Below are 17923 nucleotides of genomic sequence, written 5' to 3'. Positions count from 1 at the left end.
AAATAGTTAGCACTGAGTCTAATGCGTAGGCTATATTATGTACTGTATGTATGCATGTTTAATATTTTATACTAATCACTTTATACATTATTTAAATCTTAATCACTAATGTAAGAATCATTTTTAGGGTTCAAGCACCGAAGGTGCGTAGAACCCTATTGTTTTTGCTAAGATTTTTCTTATTAGGGGTTCGAGCACGTAGTGCTAGAAACCCTATTGTAATTGTTCTGATTATTATTATTATTATAGTTCTTATTCTTTTTCTGCCATAGAAGTGATTGGGCAGAAGAAACCGTAAGGCCTACAGGGCTGAGACTTGGTCATATGGTAGTACTTCTCACCGCTACTCAGATTCAAAAGATGAGCCCGATCGGCCTCAAGGGGGCGCTATGGCGAAGGTCAACGCGTTTGGCCTCGTAACTCCCACGCCCTGACAGCTAGAGCAAAAAATCTTGCATTATATGATTCCTTGGTTAATGGCAAATCAAAAAGGTCAATAGAACCACTAAGCTCCGCCCACTTAGATTTTTTGCTATTTAGCATAATATGCAAAACCTACTTTTGAGAACTTGTCCTAGGGTCATTGACCAATCCTGTCATATTTGGTGTCAAACAACTCAGCAGAGTCCCAACCTCAATAAATATCGAAAAAATTGTGAAATTTGTAAACAATATGGCCGCCATATGCAAATTAATCTTACCGTGGCACACCCAAATTTACTCTAACAGCTGTAACTTTTGAATGCTTAAACCTACACTAATGCCACTTTACAACTTTGATGCCAACATGATTCTGAGGTAGCAAGTCAATCTGTGTAGACATACGCCCCCAGGGGGCGGAGCCAAAGTTAAAAATCTGTTTCTCAGGAACCGTACAAGCTATGAAGCTCTCCTTTGGCATGTATCATCTATGGCCTATGTCCTAATGTTTTACAGAAGGAAAATTTGATATGCAAATTTTTGCGATCGTTATTAGCCAATCAGATTCCAGCAAGCTTTTGACAGGCTAAACAATGACCAATCAGGACGATACTTATACCCTACATGTATCTCAGGGCCTTCTATCATCCATTAAAATATGGCGTTGATTGGCCTCAAGGGGGCGCTATAGCAGAAAATCAGTTATATCTAAAGGTACAAGTGGCCTAGGCTTGTTATTCTTTTTTAGTTGTATACTTTGCGGTAGCCTTTACAACATTGTAATTACATATGTTTACCAAAAATGCAAAGATTTTCATCAGTGGCCAAAAGAGTAAAAATTGCTCTTTTCGAACTTGTCTTTAAGTCCTTAATCAATCAAAACAAATTTGGTCTTGATGCAATCTTGAGACCCTGTAGGTAAATAATTATCAAAAAAATCTTGACATTTTAACTATTTGAGGCCCATAAACCTTGATCAAACATGTACGTGAAAGCCTTTTCAGAGTTATTTGGCCAAAACTCTGTCAAAGTTTAAAACATGCCAAAACTGTTGAAGCTACTAATTAACAATGACATTTGAAGTACATGTGCCAAGTATGAGACAAATAAGTCTTCAGTAGGCTCTACAGTGAAAAAATAACTATTTTCAATTTATTCTATTTATCGCCATTTTCCAACCTAAATGGACAGAAGACAGGAACCTTTCACCCTATCAACACACAAATTTATACACATATATAGACTGATAATCTGATCTTGATTGCAAATTTTCAGCCAAATCGGACATGTTTTGCCTCTACAACGGCTGGAAAACTACAGCGATTTTGTAGGCCTCAAGCCTGTATTATCGCTTTTTTCAAATCTAAATTGACAGAAGTCAGGAACCTTTGACCCTATTGACACAGAAATTGACATACATATATAGACTAATATTGTGACCTTGATTGCAAATTTTGAGCCAAATCAGATATTTTTTGCCTCTAATATGGCCAAAGAGCAACAGCCATTTTGTAGGCCATAAGCCTATTATCACTTTTTTCAAACCTAAATGGTCAGAAGTCAGGAACCTTTGACCCTATCAACACACAAATTTACATACATGTATATACAGACCACTTGATCATGAGTACCAATTTGGAGCCCAATCTGACTTTTCTTCTCTTTTTAATAAATAGAAACACACTGATAGGGAATGTTCTGTCTTTCTGATAGAGTGATAGATTTCCAGCAGGTTATATGTGGTCTCTTGCTGCGCTCTGGTGGTCATTTGGTGAAACAGCTACAGGTGAATTATTCTAAATTAAAGCTCTGCTGAACTTATTCAATCTTGCTTGTCTTGCTTAATTGAACATCTTTATCCTTCTTGTTCATGTTGGTCAGCCGCCTGGGTCATTCTTGTTTATGCTCCACCCACTTAATTTTTTTTAAAATTTGCATAATATGCAAAACCTACTTTTGAGATCTTGTCCTTGGATCCTTGACCAATCATGACATGTTTGGTGTCAAACAGTTCAGCAGAGCTTACTCCTCAATAATTATTAAAAAAATCTTTACATTTATAAACAATATGGCCGCCATATGCAAATGAGTTCTACCATGGTGCAGTAAAATGTCTTTAACACTTATAACTTTTGAATGCTTAACCTGACACTAATACCACTTCAGTCCTTTGATCATTACATGATTCTCAGATACCCTGTCAGTTTTATGCAAATTATTCTTACCGTGGCACACCCAAATTTACTCTAACAGCTGTAACTTTTGAATGCTTAAACCTACACAAATGCCACTTTACAACTTTGATGCCAACATGATTCTGAGGTAGCCCGTCAATCTGTGTAGACATACGCCCCCAGGGGGCGGAGCCAAACCTAAAAATCTGTTTCTCAGGAAGCGTACAAGCTATGAAGCTCTCCTTTGGCATGTATCATCTATGGCCTATGTCCTAATGTTTTACAGAAGGAAAATTTGATATGCAAATTTTTGCAATCGTTATTAGCCAATAAGATTCCAGCAAGCTTTTGACAGGCTAAACAATGACCAATCAGGACGATACTTATACCCTACATGTATCTCAGGGCCTTCTATCATCCATTAAAATATGGCGTTGATTGGCCTCAAGGGGGCGCTATAGCAGAAAATCAGTTATATCTAAAGGTACAAGTGGCCTAGGCTTGTTATTCTTTTTTAGTTGTATTCTTTGCTGTAGCCTTTACAACTTTGTAATTACATGTGTTTACCAAAAATTTTCATCAGTGGCCAAAAGAGTAAAAATTGCTCTTTTCGAACTTGTCTTTAAGTCCTTAATCAATCAAAACAAATTTGGTCTTGATGCAATCTTGAGACCCTGTAGGTAAATAATTATCAAAAAAATCTTGACATTTTAACTATTTGAGGCCCATAAACCTTGATCAAACATGTACGTGAAAGCCTTTTCAGAGTTATTTGGCCAAAACTCTGTCAAAGTTTAAAACATGCCAAAACTGTTGAAGCTACTAATTAACAATGACATTTGAAGTACATGTGCCAAGTATGAGCCAAATAAGTCTTCAGTAGGCTCTACAGTGAAAAAATAACTATTTTCAATTTATTCTATTTATCGCTATTTTCCAACCTAAATGGACAGAAGACAGGAACCTTTCACCCTATCAACACACAAATTTATACACATATATAGACTGATATTGTGATCTTGATTGCAAATTTTCAGCCAAATCGGACATGTTTTGCCTCTACAACGGCTGGAAAACTACAGCGATTTTGTAGACCTCAAGCCTGTATTATCGCTTTTGTCAAATCTAAATTGACAGAAGTCAGGAACCTTTGACCCTATTGACACAGAAATACATACATATATAGACTGATATTGTGATCTTGATTGCAAATTTTGAGCCAAATCAGATATATGATTCTCAGATACCCTGTCAGTTTAAGTAGACATACACCCTCAGGGGGCGGGGCCAATGCTCGATAGCTGTTTCTCTAGAACCATACAAGCTATCAAGGTCATCCTAGCCAATTATCATCTATGGCCCATGCACTAATGGTACAACAAGTGAAAATTTGATATGGACACTTTTGTGGTCACTATTAGCCAATCACATTCCAGCAAGCTTTTAACATGCTTTGGCAACATGTTTTAAGCCTAACTGGCCTCCAGGGGTCTCTTTGCCTGTAACGCTCGAACCCCGTAAATCGCCGCTTGCGGCTATATTTAGGGGTTCGAGCACGTAGTGCTAGAAACCCTATTGTAATTGTTCTGATTATTATTATTATTATTATTCTTATTCTTTTTCTGCCATAGAAGTGATTGGGCAGAAGAAACCGTAAGGCCTACAGGGCTGAGACTTGGTCATATGGTAGTACTTCTCACCGCTACTCAGATTCAAAAGATGAGCCCGATCGGCCTCAAGGGGGCGCTATGGCGAAGGTCAACGCGTTTGGCCTCGTAACTCCTACGCCCTGATAGCTAGATCAAAAATTCTTGCATTATATGATTCCTTGGTTAATGGCAAATCAAAAAGGTCAATAGAACCACTAAGCTCCGCCCACTTAGATTTTTTGCTATTTAGCATAATATGCAAAACCTACTTTTGAGAACTTGTCCTAGGGTCATTGACCAATCCTGTCATATTTGGTGTCAAACAACTCAGCAGAGTCCCAACCTCAATAATTATCAAAAAAATTGTGAAATTTGTAAACAATATGGCCGCCATATGCAAATTAATCTTACCGTGGCACACCCAAATTTACTCTAACAGCTGTAACTTTTGAATGCTTAAACCTACACTAATGCCACTTTAGACCTTTGATGCCAACATGATTCTGAGGTAGCCCGTCAATCTGTGTAGACATACGCCTCCAGGGGGCGGAGCCAAAGCTAAAAATCTGTTTCTCAGGAACCGTACAAGCTATGAAGCTCTCCTTTGGCATGTATCATCTATGGCCTATGTCCTAATGTTTTACAGAAGGAAAATTTGATATGCAAATTTTTGCGATCGTTATTAGCCAATCAGTTTCCAGCAAGCTTTTGACATGCTAAACAATGACCAATCAGGACGATACTTATACCCTACATGTATCTCAGGGCCTTCTATCATCCATTAAAATATGGCGTTGATTGGCCTCAACGGGGCGCTATAGCAGAAAATCAGTTATATCTAAAGGTACAATTGGCCTAGGCTTGTTATTCTTTTTCAGTTGTATACTTTGCTGTAGCCTTTACAACTTTATAATAACATATGTTTACCAAAAATGCAAAGATTTTCATCAGTGGCCAAAAGAGTAAAAATTGCTCTTTTCGAACTTGTCTTTAAGTCCTTAATCAATCAAAACAAATTTGGTCTTGATGCAATCTTGAGACCCTGTAGGTAAATAATTATCAAAAAAATCTTGACATTTTAACTATTTGAGGCCCATAAACCTTGATCAAACATGTACGTGAAAGCCTTTTCAGAGTTATTTGGCCAAAACTCTGTCAAAGTTTAAAACATGCCAAAACTGTTGAAGCTACTAATTAACAATGACATTTGAAGTACATGTGCCAAGTATGAGCCAAATAAGTCTTCAGTAGGCTCTACAGTGAAAAAATAACTATTTTCAATTTATTCTATTTATCGCTATTTTCCAACCTAAATGGACAGAAGACAGGAACCTTTCACCCTATCAACACACAAATTTATACACATATAAAGACTGATAATCTGATCTTGATTGCAAATTTTCAGCCAAATCGGACATGTTTTGCCTCTACAACGGCTGGAAAACTACAGCGATTTTGTAGGCCTCAAGCCTGTATTATCGCTTTTTTCAAATCTAAATGGACAGAAGTCAGGAACCTTTGACCCTATTGACACAGAAATTGACATACATATATAGACTGATATTGTGATCCTGATAGCAAATTTTGAGCCAAATCAGATATTTTTTGCCTCTAATATGGCCAAGGAGCAACAGCCAATTTGTAGGCCATAAGCCTGTATTATCACTTTTTTCAAACCTAAATGGTCAGAAGTCAGGAACCTTTGACCCTATCAACACACAAATTTACATACATATATATACAGACCACTTGATCATGAGTACCAATTTGGAGCCCAATCGGACTTTTCTTCTCTTTTTAATAAATAGAAACACACTGATAGGGAATGTTCTGTCTTACTTATAGAGTGATAGATTTCCAGCAGGTTATATGTGGTCTCTTGCTGCGCTCTGGTGGTCATTTGGTGAAACAGCTACAGGTGAATTATTCTAAATTAAAGCTCTGCTGAACTTATTAAATCTTGCTTGTCTTGCTTAATTGAACATATTTATCCTTCTTGTTCATGATGGTCAGCCGCCTGGGTCATTCTTGTTTATGCTCCACCCACTTTATTTTTTTTTAAATTTGCATAATATGCAAAACCTACTTTTGAGATCTTGTCCTTGGATCCTTGACCAATCATGACATGTTTGGTGTCAAACAGTTCAGCAGAGCTTACTCCTCAATAATTATTAAAAAAATCTTTACATTTATAAACAATATGGCCACCATATGCAAATGAGTTCTACCATGTAGCAGTAAAATGTCTTTAACACTTATAACTTTTGAATGCTTAACCTGACACTAATACCACATCAGTCCTTTGATTATTACATGATTCTCAGATTCCCTGTCAGTTTAAGTAGACATACACCCCCAGGGGGCGGGGCCAATGCTCGATAGCTGTTTCTCTAGAAGCATACAAGCTATCAAGGTCATCCTAGCCAATTATCATCTATGGCCCATGCACTAATGGTACACCAAATGAAAATTTGATATGGACACTTTTGTGGTCACTATTAGCCAATCACATTCCAGCAAGCTTTTAACAGGCGGAATGTTAATCAGGTCAAAACTTATATACTATATACGGGTTATTTATATGCCCTTTTTATGCCTTGTGTTTTTTCAATTTAAGAACTGAATTTGTTTCACCAAATGCCCACTAGAGTGCAGTAAGACACCACATAGAACCTGATGAACACTACAGCTCAATTTATCAATGCTTTTCAACTAGTCTCAACTAGCATTGCCATTAAGGTCTTTATGGTCACGCTGGTCACCCAGCTTGGTTATGCTGGCCATCCAGCTTGGTCATGCTGGCCACTCACATTGGTCATTATGGTCCTGCTGGTCATTCAGCTTTGTCCTCATAGTAATGGTGGTCTTCCAGCTTGGTCATACTGGCCAACCACCTTTGCCATGCTGGTCATCCAGTTTGGTCATTATGGTCTTCCAGCTTGGTCAATATGGTCAACAAGTTTGTCATCCAGATTAGTCATGCTGGTAATCTAGCTTGGTCTTCACGGTCATGCTGGTCATCCTCATCCAGTTTGGCGATGCCGGTCAACCGGCAACATGTTTTAAGCCTAACTGGCCTCCAGGGGTCTCTTTGCCTGTAACGCTCGAACCCCGTAAATCGCCGCTTGCGGCTATATTTATTATTATTATTCTTTTTCTCCTGTAAAAACAGTTGTGCAGCCTAAACCGTAAGTCATAGAGAAATGAAACTTGGTAGGTAGATGTAGGATCAGTGCATCTCGGTGGACAACAAAAATGGCACCGATTGGTCAAGTGGTGGCGCTATAAACAAGGAAATTCATTTTTCACAATTTTCTCAATAACTCAAAAACCATAAGACCTACATTCAAAATTCTTTGTTTGATGGATTCCTTGGGTCAATACCTACAACTTTGCAATTTGGACCATGCACTTCCGTCTATATAGATTTTTTGCTAATTTGCATAATATGCAAAACATACTTTTGCGAACTAGTCCTAGGAATTTTGATCAATCCTGGCATGTTTGGTATCAAAACACTCGTGAGAGCATGGCCTTCAATATTCATTAAGAAAAAGTTGAAATTTGTAAACAATATGGCCACCATATGCAAATTAGTCCTTCCGGATATATGCCCCATTCACTTCAATTGTTAAATTTGGAACACTGTTTCTCAGCAACCGTGCAACCTAGCAAGCTGAAACTTTGCATGCAGAATCTGTCATACAGCCTCTAAAGGATGTTCAAAGGGCAACTTAATCAATCAACATGGCTGAACACCATCAGCCAATCAGCATTCAGCAGACATTTTGGCAGGCTGAATGTTGCCCAATCTGGATGACACTTGGCAGTTATGTTCAGGTGGAGACGCTGTAGTGACCTGCAAATTGCTGAAACAATCCGACCACTGGGGGGCGCTGTTCCAACAAATCGAATACATGTCAATCATACTATACTATTTTGACATCTAAATGTTTGTGCCATATTTAGTACAGTGGCTCTGACAAATTTGTCAATACAACTATGTTTAAAAAGTGCTTTGTTTATTCAGAACTGCTAATTGTTTGAAAATAGCAATATTGATACTAGTCTCTGGATATTTGGCCTATCACCGCCATTTCAGACTTGTTGCACACTGTAGAGTCTCTAGGTTAAGATTCAATAAAAACATTTGTGAAAATTTCACATACAATAGTGTCCAGGCATCAAGCAGTCTGAGCGTCCTTGAAATTTTCAACCTAAATTGCTGTAACTCTGCAGTATTTGCTGTAATCTCACAATGTCAAAGACCTCTGTACAATATCACTCTGATGAAGCGCCATTTAATACAGAACTAGATTTAGAATATATTTGTAATTACATGTCATATCAGAACATGCACTCCTTTGTGCCTCTTCTCAACATTAATAACAGGTGAAAGACTTTTGATAATTTCTCAATGTGACAGAGTGTCTCCAATTGTGTTACACCTTCTTACACATCACCATCCTATGCTCTAGTAGGCACCATTGTGCCAGTTGCTGTTTGATGAAGCGCCATTTAATTCAGAACTAGATTTAGAATAACTTTGTAATTACATGTCATGTCAGACAATGAACTCATTTGTGTTAATGTAAACTTGTTTGGTAAAACATTTCAGCTTGTTTTGCAAAGGTCAAAAGGTCAATCTGAACACCACTTTGTAAACATTCTGGTTGAAACCACCTGATCAATACCAATAACATGTAGACACATTTTGACTAGATCTAACTCACTTGATGAATATCCTACAAACTTCACTAGATTGACATTACAATTACAATTTACAATTTAAGCACTGATCACGTTGAAAGGCTTCTGCTCAACATTAATAACAGGTGAAATTTTTTTAATAATCTCTAAATGTGACAGGGCATCTCCAATCATATTAGCCCTTTTTACACATCACCATTCAGTTCTCTAGTATGCACCATTGTGCCAGTTGGTGCTTGAACCCGATGATTGCCGCTTGCGGCTATATTTGCTATTATTATTGCTGTTATGGTAATTCTGGTTATTGTTGGAATGCTTTGGCAGCACTGCTCATTGTTCATAATAGTCATGCAGTGAGAAAAAGAGAAAGAGAGAGAGAGAAAGAGAGAGAGAGATGAATGAAAAGCATGGGTGAAAGAAAAGTGCAGCACATTCAGAGAAAAAGAAAAAAAAAGAGCAAGGAAGCGAGAGAGTGACTGTGAGGGAGCGTGAGAGAGAGCAAGAGAGAGCAGAACAGTAGTAACAGCAGTAAAAGAGAGAGAGAGAGGAAGAGAGAGAGAGAGAGAGAGAGAGAGAGAGAGAGAGAGAGAGAGAGCTCTCCTCACCAGTGGAGTCCAGCCAGCGTGGTCCTTCATGTTGGGGTCAGCTCCCTGAGCCAGGAGCTCTTTTGTCGCCTCCACATCTCCCTGCATTAAAACACAGGGTCACGAGGGTCAATAGAGTACATGCTATTTCCAGAACACAGAGAAAAATACAGACAAACAGTATTCTTATCATGCATGTAACTGATCTACCAGCATGGATCTTCTTAAGCTTCCTTTTTTATATACTATACAGATTACACCCAGCTCTGGAAAAATAAAAAAAATAAGACATCACTTCAGTTTCTGAATAAGTTTCTCTGATTTTGCTATTTATAGGTATACATTTGCGTAAAAATTGCGTGAAATAAACATTTCTCCCAAATTCGGAATAAAATTTGGCATTTAGAGCATTTATTCGCAGAAAATGAGAATGAGGGAATGAGAAATGGCTGAAATTAGAAAAAAAAAGGATGCAGAGCTTTCAGGCCTATTTGGTGGAATAACCCTGGTTTTTAATCACAGTTTTAAACATGCATCTTGGCATGTTCTCCTCCACCAGTCTTACACACTGCTTTTGGATAACTTTATGCCTTTACTTCTGGTGCAAAAATTCAAGCAGCTCAGCTTGATTATATTCTAGAGGTTTTTAATTTGATAAAATCAGAGAAACTCATAATTTTTTAAGAGGTCTCTTATTTTTGTTCCAGAGCTGTATGTACAACTTTTGTATTGAAATCTGGTAATCATACAGATTAATTTTGGGAAAATTACTATTGTTCTAAATTATTTTTGGGATAAAAGAGGCAGATATTATAAGATTTTTTTCTTCATTCTTCTGCCTTTTTATTTTATTTGTGATTTGTATTTTTTGTATTTTCTGTATATAAAAATGTATTTACACTGCAAAAAACTAAATCTTAGCAAGTGAAATAGATCTTATTTTCTTTTCTGATAAGACTTTTTGTCTTATTAAGCATTGTAAGTTTTAGATTAATTCGCTTATTCTTGGAATAATGATCTAATTCAGTCTAACTTAGAATTGTCATCTTATTTTACATAATTTGAACTCAAAAATAAGCACAAAAAGTCATCAATCAAGTTATTATAATTCTTGCTTCCAAATTTAAGGCAAAAAAATCTGTGATTTTTTCTTGATTTATGTCTTACTTTACTTATTTTAAGACTTTGAGAAATTTTAGCAAGAAAAAACAGCTTACCCCATTGGCAGAGTTTTTTGCTTAATATAAGCATATATGTCTAAATTTACATGTATTTTGTCTAGTTTTTGCAGTGTAGTTTATAATTAAATGAATTAAAAGGTCAAATTCATATATTTTTACTCTACAGCAGAAATATAGCAGGGATTGACCTCACCGTCCCAATACTTTTATTGATTGATATATTGTACCTCCCCTAATGTACATAAAAAAATAAATAAATAAATAAAAAAAATGAATGACCTTAATGGCCGCCAGATGCAGTGGTGTCTCTCCTTTATGGTTCCTCTTCATGTAGGCTGGACTGCTCTGGCTCTGTCTCTCCAGTGGATCTCTCTTCCCAGTAGCAGGAGAGCTGGCTGGGCTCCCATGCTGCTCTTTTCTGGCTTTTTCAGGAGCGTTACGGAGGATGGAGCTGGAGCAGTCTGGAGAAGGTGGAGGAGTGGGCAGTATGGTGGCTCTAGCTGGAGCTGATCTCCGTCTACGGCCTGGAGAGAGCTTGGGCCTCTTTGGTGTGGACTGTGGGCTGCTTCTGTTCTCCTCCAGCCTGGTTCTTTTGGGGGTTCTACCAGGGGAACGAAGACGAGTAGGGGTTTTAATTTCATCAACTGATTCAGTCTGGTTGTTACAGGGAGACTGGAGCACGTTCTGAACTTCCTTTGCTGTTCCCTCCTTCAGGATGCTCCTCCTTGGGCTGGGGACCCCCTGGGAAGGGGTTTCTTGACATTCTTGAACTACCTGAGGTTCAGGTTCAGGTTGTCCATCAGGGCATTGGAAGTACACCCTTTTACTTATTCTCCCCTCATTAATGCTCACATTCTTCTTCATCTCCTCTTCTCCTTGAACCTCACCATGCTCTGCACCATCCACTGCACCATCTTTACTGAAGCCCCACTGCTGGTTCACAGCCTCCAGCCTCATCTTCTTCAGGTTCTGCTTGGTCTGATTCCTGGTGGGCGGCCTAGGTCTGTCACTGGCCGCTTTGCTGGCAGCCCCCATGCTGCGTTTCTTCCTTTTCCTCTTCCTTCCATCACTTCCTCCTTCCCTTTGAGGAGAAGAAGATCCAGAATCCTGAGAGGAGGAGTTGAAGTTGAAGACAGACAGGAGTTTCGGGTCTTTGGTTTTGGATGCGGGCTCAGATGACCCAGTAGGACTTTTTCCCGTCTGCAGGGTCACCTCCACCTGTTTCTCCACTCGGCAGCGCACTTTGCGGCTCCTTGGACTGAACCAGATCTTGAAATTCTTCTTGTGCTTGAGGACAGAGGACTCGTTTGGAGATGTGGAGGATTCTGCATTCTGAGGGTCTGAAAAGGATTAAAGACTTTTTAAAGATTTTTAAGTGGGTAGAGGTGTGCCATATGAATTATTATTGAATGCAATAATATCGCCAAAAATATCGTGGCATATCACCCACCCCTATTTATCACGCCACGGTACTAATATTTTGCTGTTTTTAGCAAAAAAAAATACAAATTGTTTAAATTCCCATTATATATCTACTAGAGACAGATTCTATCTGTCCAGTATCATTAATTTTACTTTAATACAGAATATATATGGAGATATTTTGCATAGCGTACTTTTTTAATATCATGAAATTCTGAATCATTGACTTCTGTTACAAATCTGATAAAATGTATATCTTGTATTTTTTTTTATATCTCAGTTAGGGCTGTGCCATATCATATATTGTACGCAATGATACAATTTAATTTTAATTTTGTTGCAGTAGTGTATTCTTGATTTTTTATTTAATTATTATTTGTTTTTTTTTAATTCAGTGTTTTGTCATATTGCCAAGAGTAACGTTATAGTGAAAGTACCATGAAATATCGTAATATTATATTAGGGCCATATCGCCCACCCCTATAAGTGGGTACTGAGGAAGTCCTCTTTGGCAAGTAGATTTTTTCCAGTCAGAGATCTACTATTTTGAATGGGGATAAACCAAAATACTAAATTACCAATTTATAGGACATACTGTATTTTAAATCACTGATAAAACGTGATAAACATCCTCATGAACAATCTGTAGAGTTACTGAGTCTCTAGAGATGCATTATAGTAATGCATTTATCTATCCAATAAGCTTCACTAAACATATAGGACATTTTGTAGTTCTATAATTACAAACTGTAGTCTGCATATTTCACTATCCCCCTTTCACCCCATTCTTCAATGGTCAGGAACCCACAGGACCCCCACAGGTCAGCTGTTATTTGGGTGGTGCGTCCTTTATTCTCAGCACTGCAGTGCTTAGCATGGTGGTGGTGTATGAGGTGTTAATGCTGGAGTGTGTAGCGCTGGTACAGTGAGAGGATCAGATACAGCAGTGCTTAGCAGTGATTAGCATGGTGGTGGTGTATGAGGTGTTAATAGTGTGTTGTGCTGATGGTACAGTGAGTGGATCAGATATAGCAGCAGTGCTGCTGGAGTTTTTAAACACTGTTTTCAACTTGTAGATGAGGTAAAGTCAGAGACTCTGAATCTGTTGCTGCACAGTTTACAGTGTTGGTCATCTATTCACAGTCCAGCAGTGACACTGCTGTGTTTAAAAACTCCAGCAGCACTGCTGCATCTTATCCACTTATCCACTAGTAACACAACATTCACCACTGTGGTGGTCTTTCCTGTAGGGTTCTGACTTTGAATAATAGGGTTAAAGAAAGATAATTAAGTATGCAGAGAAACAGATACAGGAATACCGACTATAATTATATTATATATTAAATGAGCCAATATGGTCAGTGGTGCTGTTACAATGTACAATCATTTTAGAAAAAGGATAATGTTAATGTTATGGCTGATAGCACTGTCCTAAACAGTTTATATACAGTTTAAGTGTGACAAATACATAATAGTATTCTTACCAGGAAAAATGCTTCCTTAAATTATATCAAAAAAACATTCTAAAACATATGCATTGTAACTCACTGTGAATGAAGTTATTAAAAAAAAAAAAAAGTCAATTAAAAGCAGGTTTATTCTGCACTGCCCACTGCCCAGTTTAAAGCCCTCTGTCAGATGCTCTGATTCTACAGCAGTGCCAGCGCGAGTTGAACTGCAAGACCGGCCAATCCTAATCTCTGAGCCGTGTTTAATGCGCTGACCCCGCGGGCACAGATCTGCCTCTCACACAGAGAGCTGCTGCTCAGCCCACCACATCACACCCAGCTTTGTCTCTGGCCAGACCTACTAGCTAAAAACCACCATGGCTAATTGCATCACATAATTACTGTCATTATCAGGCTAAAAGTTCAGTCAGGAACAAACACACACACACAACTGCACACACATATATATGCAGCAAGGTCTATAAGTGTTCAGATAGCGACAATACTTGAAATTTAGGCATTGAACTCAATGTTTCATGTATTTTTCGCACTATAAGGCACATTTAAAATCCTTTAATTTGCCCAAAAATCATTGGTGCACCTTATGTATAAATTCTACCACACAGGTTGTAAAGAGCAGTAAAGCCAAAAGAAGTACAGAGTTATACAGGAGTTTCAGTGAAGTTTCTCCAGCACTAAGGCTGGAGCAGTATTATCAGGATCATCATCATCATCATCATCATCGGCTTACTGGAACAACTGCCGCTAAAGCTAATGCTGCTGCACCCAGCCTTAGTAAAAATCTGGAAAGGCTTTCTATTACATTTTGGAATATTTCTGTGAGTATCTGATTGCACTCAGCAACAAAAGTGATAGAGAGGTCTGGATATTCAACACTTGGAATCAATAGCATTCATAATATCACTACTAGGGTTGTAACTAATGACTATATTAGTGGTCTACTAATCTGACAATTAATTTTTGCACCGGATTATAAGGCACACTATGCGACACTAGTAAGGAACAGGGGTGTTGCCATGTTTTTCTTCTAACTTAGCAGGTTATTTTAAGTTAAGTAAACCAAACGGTAATTCTTTTGCATTTTTCTGGATTTTAATTTACACAGATATCTGTCCTGAAAATTGTTTATTTGGGTGAGTAAAGCGCTTCCATTTATTTACAGTAAGCTTAGATTTCCAAATTTCCACTATAGCTGGGTAGAGCTAGCAAAAGAACTAGCGCTTAGCACAGTTAGCGGCTAATGCTAATTGCTGTTGAACTAAACTCAAAATCCTATATCAAATCAAATTTATTTGTATAGCGCTTTTTACAACAGGTGTTGGCACAAAGCAGCTTTACAGAAACATGATTACAGGACAAAGAATCAGGCAAAACATTACACATATATATAATATATAACACCTTTTTTTTCTTACGTGCGCTTTCTCTCTCTCTCTCTCTCTCTCTCTCTCTCTCTCTCTCCCAAACAATAAAAACACAAAAATTAACTTACATGTGTAATCATTGCAAACCTAAACTCTACTTATGTGATATACTGTAAGATACACCTGCCTATTAAACTGCTTATTAGTAAATTGTCCAATACTATATGATACTATGATTAAAATGAATGATGCCATGTTTTAAAATAATTTAAAGGTCACCTTCCGCGAAAATCCGATTTTTCTTGTTTTTTGTGGAATACAGTAGGTCTCTCCGAGTTGAATGTGTACACCTGCACATTAAACTGTTTTGCAGCCCCCATTGTCTGCAGGAGCTAAGCAAAGAAATCCCCCCTCCCCCCCTCCGAAAAACGGGTGAATTTTGAATTATCTTTCTGCCTACGTAGGCAGAAACTCACAGACCAGCCCACCTTGGCTCGAGAAACTCCCAGAGGCGGAGCTGAAGCGACGCAACATCACCGCTCATCAGTTAGGAGGTGGGAGGCAGTGAGCGGCAGAGCGGTGGAGGGGCGTCGCAGTGCTCCTAGCCAATCAGAGGAGAGATATTTGCATGCTGTTTGCATGTATGAATATTCATGAGCAAAGCTGGAATCCGGTCATTTTGGACACACCCCTAAAACAGTCCATTAAAAAAGAGCTATACAGAGACACCTGAGCACTTTTTTTTTACAAAAACGGCTCACATGTCATTCATTCATACTAGAGACCACAACTAGACATTTTAAAATGAAAGAAAAAACGACGGAAGGTGACCTTTAAGTAATAATGGTCTAGTCTGGCATTACCTTGGACCTCTGGAGGACAAAGCAATGACTCCAGGTTGAGGAAGAGCTCAGTGATGTTGCTGAGTTGTCTATTGATCTGGATATCTTTCACCCAAGCAGGACTGTGGCACACACTGCAGCCATCTCCAACATGCGGACCGGCACACGACCTGCAACGATAAACCAAGAACCATCTACGTTAAAAATACTGGCTTATTTAAATCTACCCTTGTTTGAAATATAGCTGATTATAGCCCCATTTAATGAGGCTAACAGACAAAAATTGCCTTAATTACAGCATCAATTCTGTCAATACCAGCAGCATGTTTCTGGGCTCCCCCTACAGTCAATAACTGGTACTTCTTAAGTACATGATTTAAACACGCATTTCTGGACAAGCTGAACCAAGAATCAAATGCTAGATACTAAACATATCTAAAGGGTGACTTCAATGTACCCATAAGGCCTGAAGTATTGTTTTGTGTGTAGCGTGTCATTACAACTTAATTTTTTTTACAAATAAAAATCAGTTTCTCCATTGTTTCCTAGACCACCTTTATTAGGATTAAGAATTACAGGGCATCTCATGATACGATATATCTTGATACATTGTCCATGTGCTACTCAATATTATCCAAGACAATTATCTATGATATTTTGCTGCATCTGTGTTAGTAAAGAGAATAAAATACTCCTAAATAAGCATTTATTACAAAATTTTACAACCAATATTCCTCACTAATTATTTGATTAGTGCTACCATGCAGAATAATAAAGCACTAACTATAGTAAGTCAGATTTGGGGGGCAAATCATACCTGTGCTTGAACAAAAATATCCATATTTGATGCCACATATTGACCTGATATATCACTAAAACAATACATTGTCCCACCCCTAGCCTTAATACAGTATGTAGCAATATATGCACAACGATGAAAGGGAATTTTGTCCATACTGTGCAAACCTGCTGAATCTTTTTTCAATATGTTGAACAGACAAATATTGAAGCTGTCATATTTCAGCGCTTACCTGCAAAGCAAATGTTCACAGCTGCCCAGACACACCGGCTCCGTCAGGATGTTTAAACTGCAGGAGTAAGTTAAAGATAATCGTGAATGGCAAAAATATTGAACGGCGAGCGGAGAGCCGCCTTATCACACAGTGTGTTTATATACATTCACTTCAACAGAGCCGAAAGTTGTTTTCTGAGATTGTGCGTTTGGACACAGCGCTGTTCTTTCTCCACACTCCTTATCTCCAGCCTGAGAGCAGCTTAGCTTTCATTTCTCCATCCATCTCCAAACTCACCGCCACGCTACACTCAGACAGAGCCGCCTGAACGCTTGTTTGCGGAACATTAGTCATTTGGAAAATATTCATTTTAAAAGATGAAGAGATGATATGGATGTTCTGTAGAGAGGAGGACAGACAGGAGAAAAACTGAAGAAACTTCCGGAATACAGAAATAAACACTTCCATTCCTGTTAGTATTAGGCAACATACGTATGGTACCAGATAAACACAGGCTGACACATTGCTTTAATAGTATTGTGGATATATCTGGTGTTTTTTTTTTTTTTTAACTTATTTCCTGCTTTGTTTTCTGAAACATTAGTATTTAAAGTAGGGCTGCAACTAATGACTATTTTAATAGTCAACTAATCTTTCAATTATTTGGTCGATTAGTTGATTAGTCACGATTATCTTTTGTCATGTCCTCCATCTGTACTTCCGACTGGTGAGGACAGCTAAACATTTAGGCCCCAAGACCAATTTTTCAGTACATTTTGATAGTTTGATGTACCTACAGTTTATAAAACTAAAACTTATAAAGAACATTATGGAAAACATTCCCACAGACACAGGATTTTAGTACTTAAATACATTAGTGAAGTAAAATAATACTCCATTATACACAGTTATAGCATTTTAGTACTTAAGTACATTAGTGAAGTAAAAATAATAGTCCAGTAGATACATATACAGCATTTCAGCACTTAAGTACAAGAGTGAAGCAAAAATAATACTCCAGTAGATACAGATACAGCATTTTAGTACTTAAGTACAGTACTGTAGTAAAAATAATACTCCAGTGGATACAGATAC

The 17923-nt window shown here is 38.0% G+C and overlaps 1 protein-coding gene across 1 annotated transcript in view; it reads right to left on the bottom strand.

Moving 5' to 3' along the window:
• Positions 1-17923, bottom strand: part of bard1 (BRCA1 associated RING domain 1) — a 52238-nt gene that overhangs the window by 33534 nt on the left and 781 nt on the right. The window contains exons 2-5 of the mRNA XM_022680072.2: positions 16847-16903; positions 15837-15985; positions 10998-12058; positions 9559-9639 (exon numbers count right to left, since the gene is read on the bottom strand). Coding sequence (XP_022535793.2) covers positions 9559-9639; positions 10998-12058; positions 15837-15985; positions 16847-16903 — 1348 coding nt within the window. The remainder of the gene's footprint in view (positions 1-9558; positions 9640-10997; positions 12059-15836; positions 15986-16846; positions 16904-17923) is intronic.

Source organism: Astyanax mexicanus, chromosome 11 (assembly GCF_023375975.1).
Source record: "Astyanax mexicanus isolate ESR-SI-001 chromosome 11, AstMex3_surface, whole genome shotgun sequence".
Classification (NCBI taxonomy): domain Eukaryota; kingdom Metazoa; phylum Chordata; class Actinopteri; order Characiformes; family Acestrorhamphidae; genus Astyanax; species Astyanax mexicanus.
This window is presented reverse-complemented; position numbering and strand designations above follow the sequence as displayed.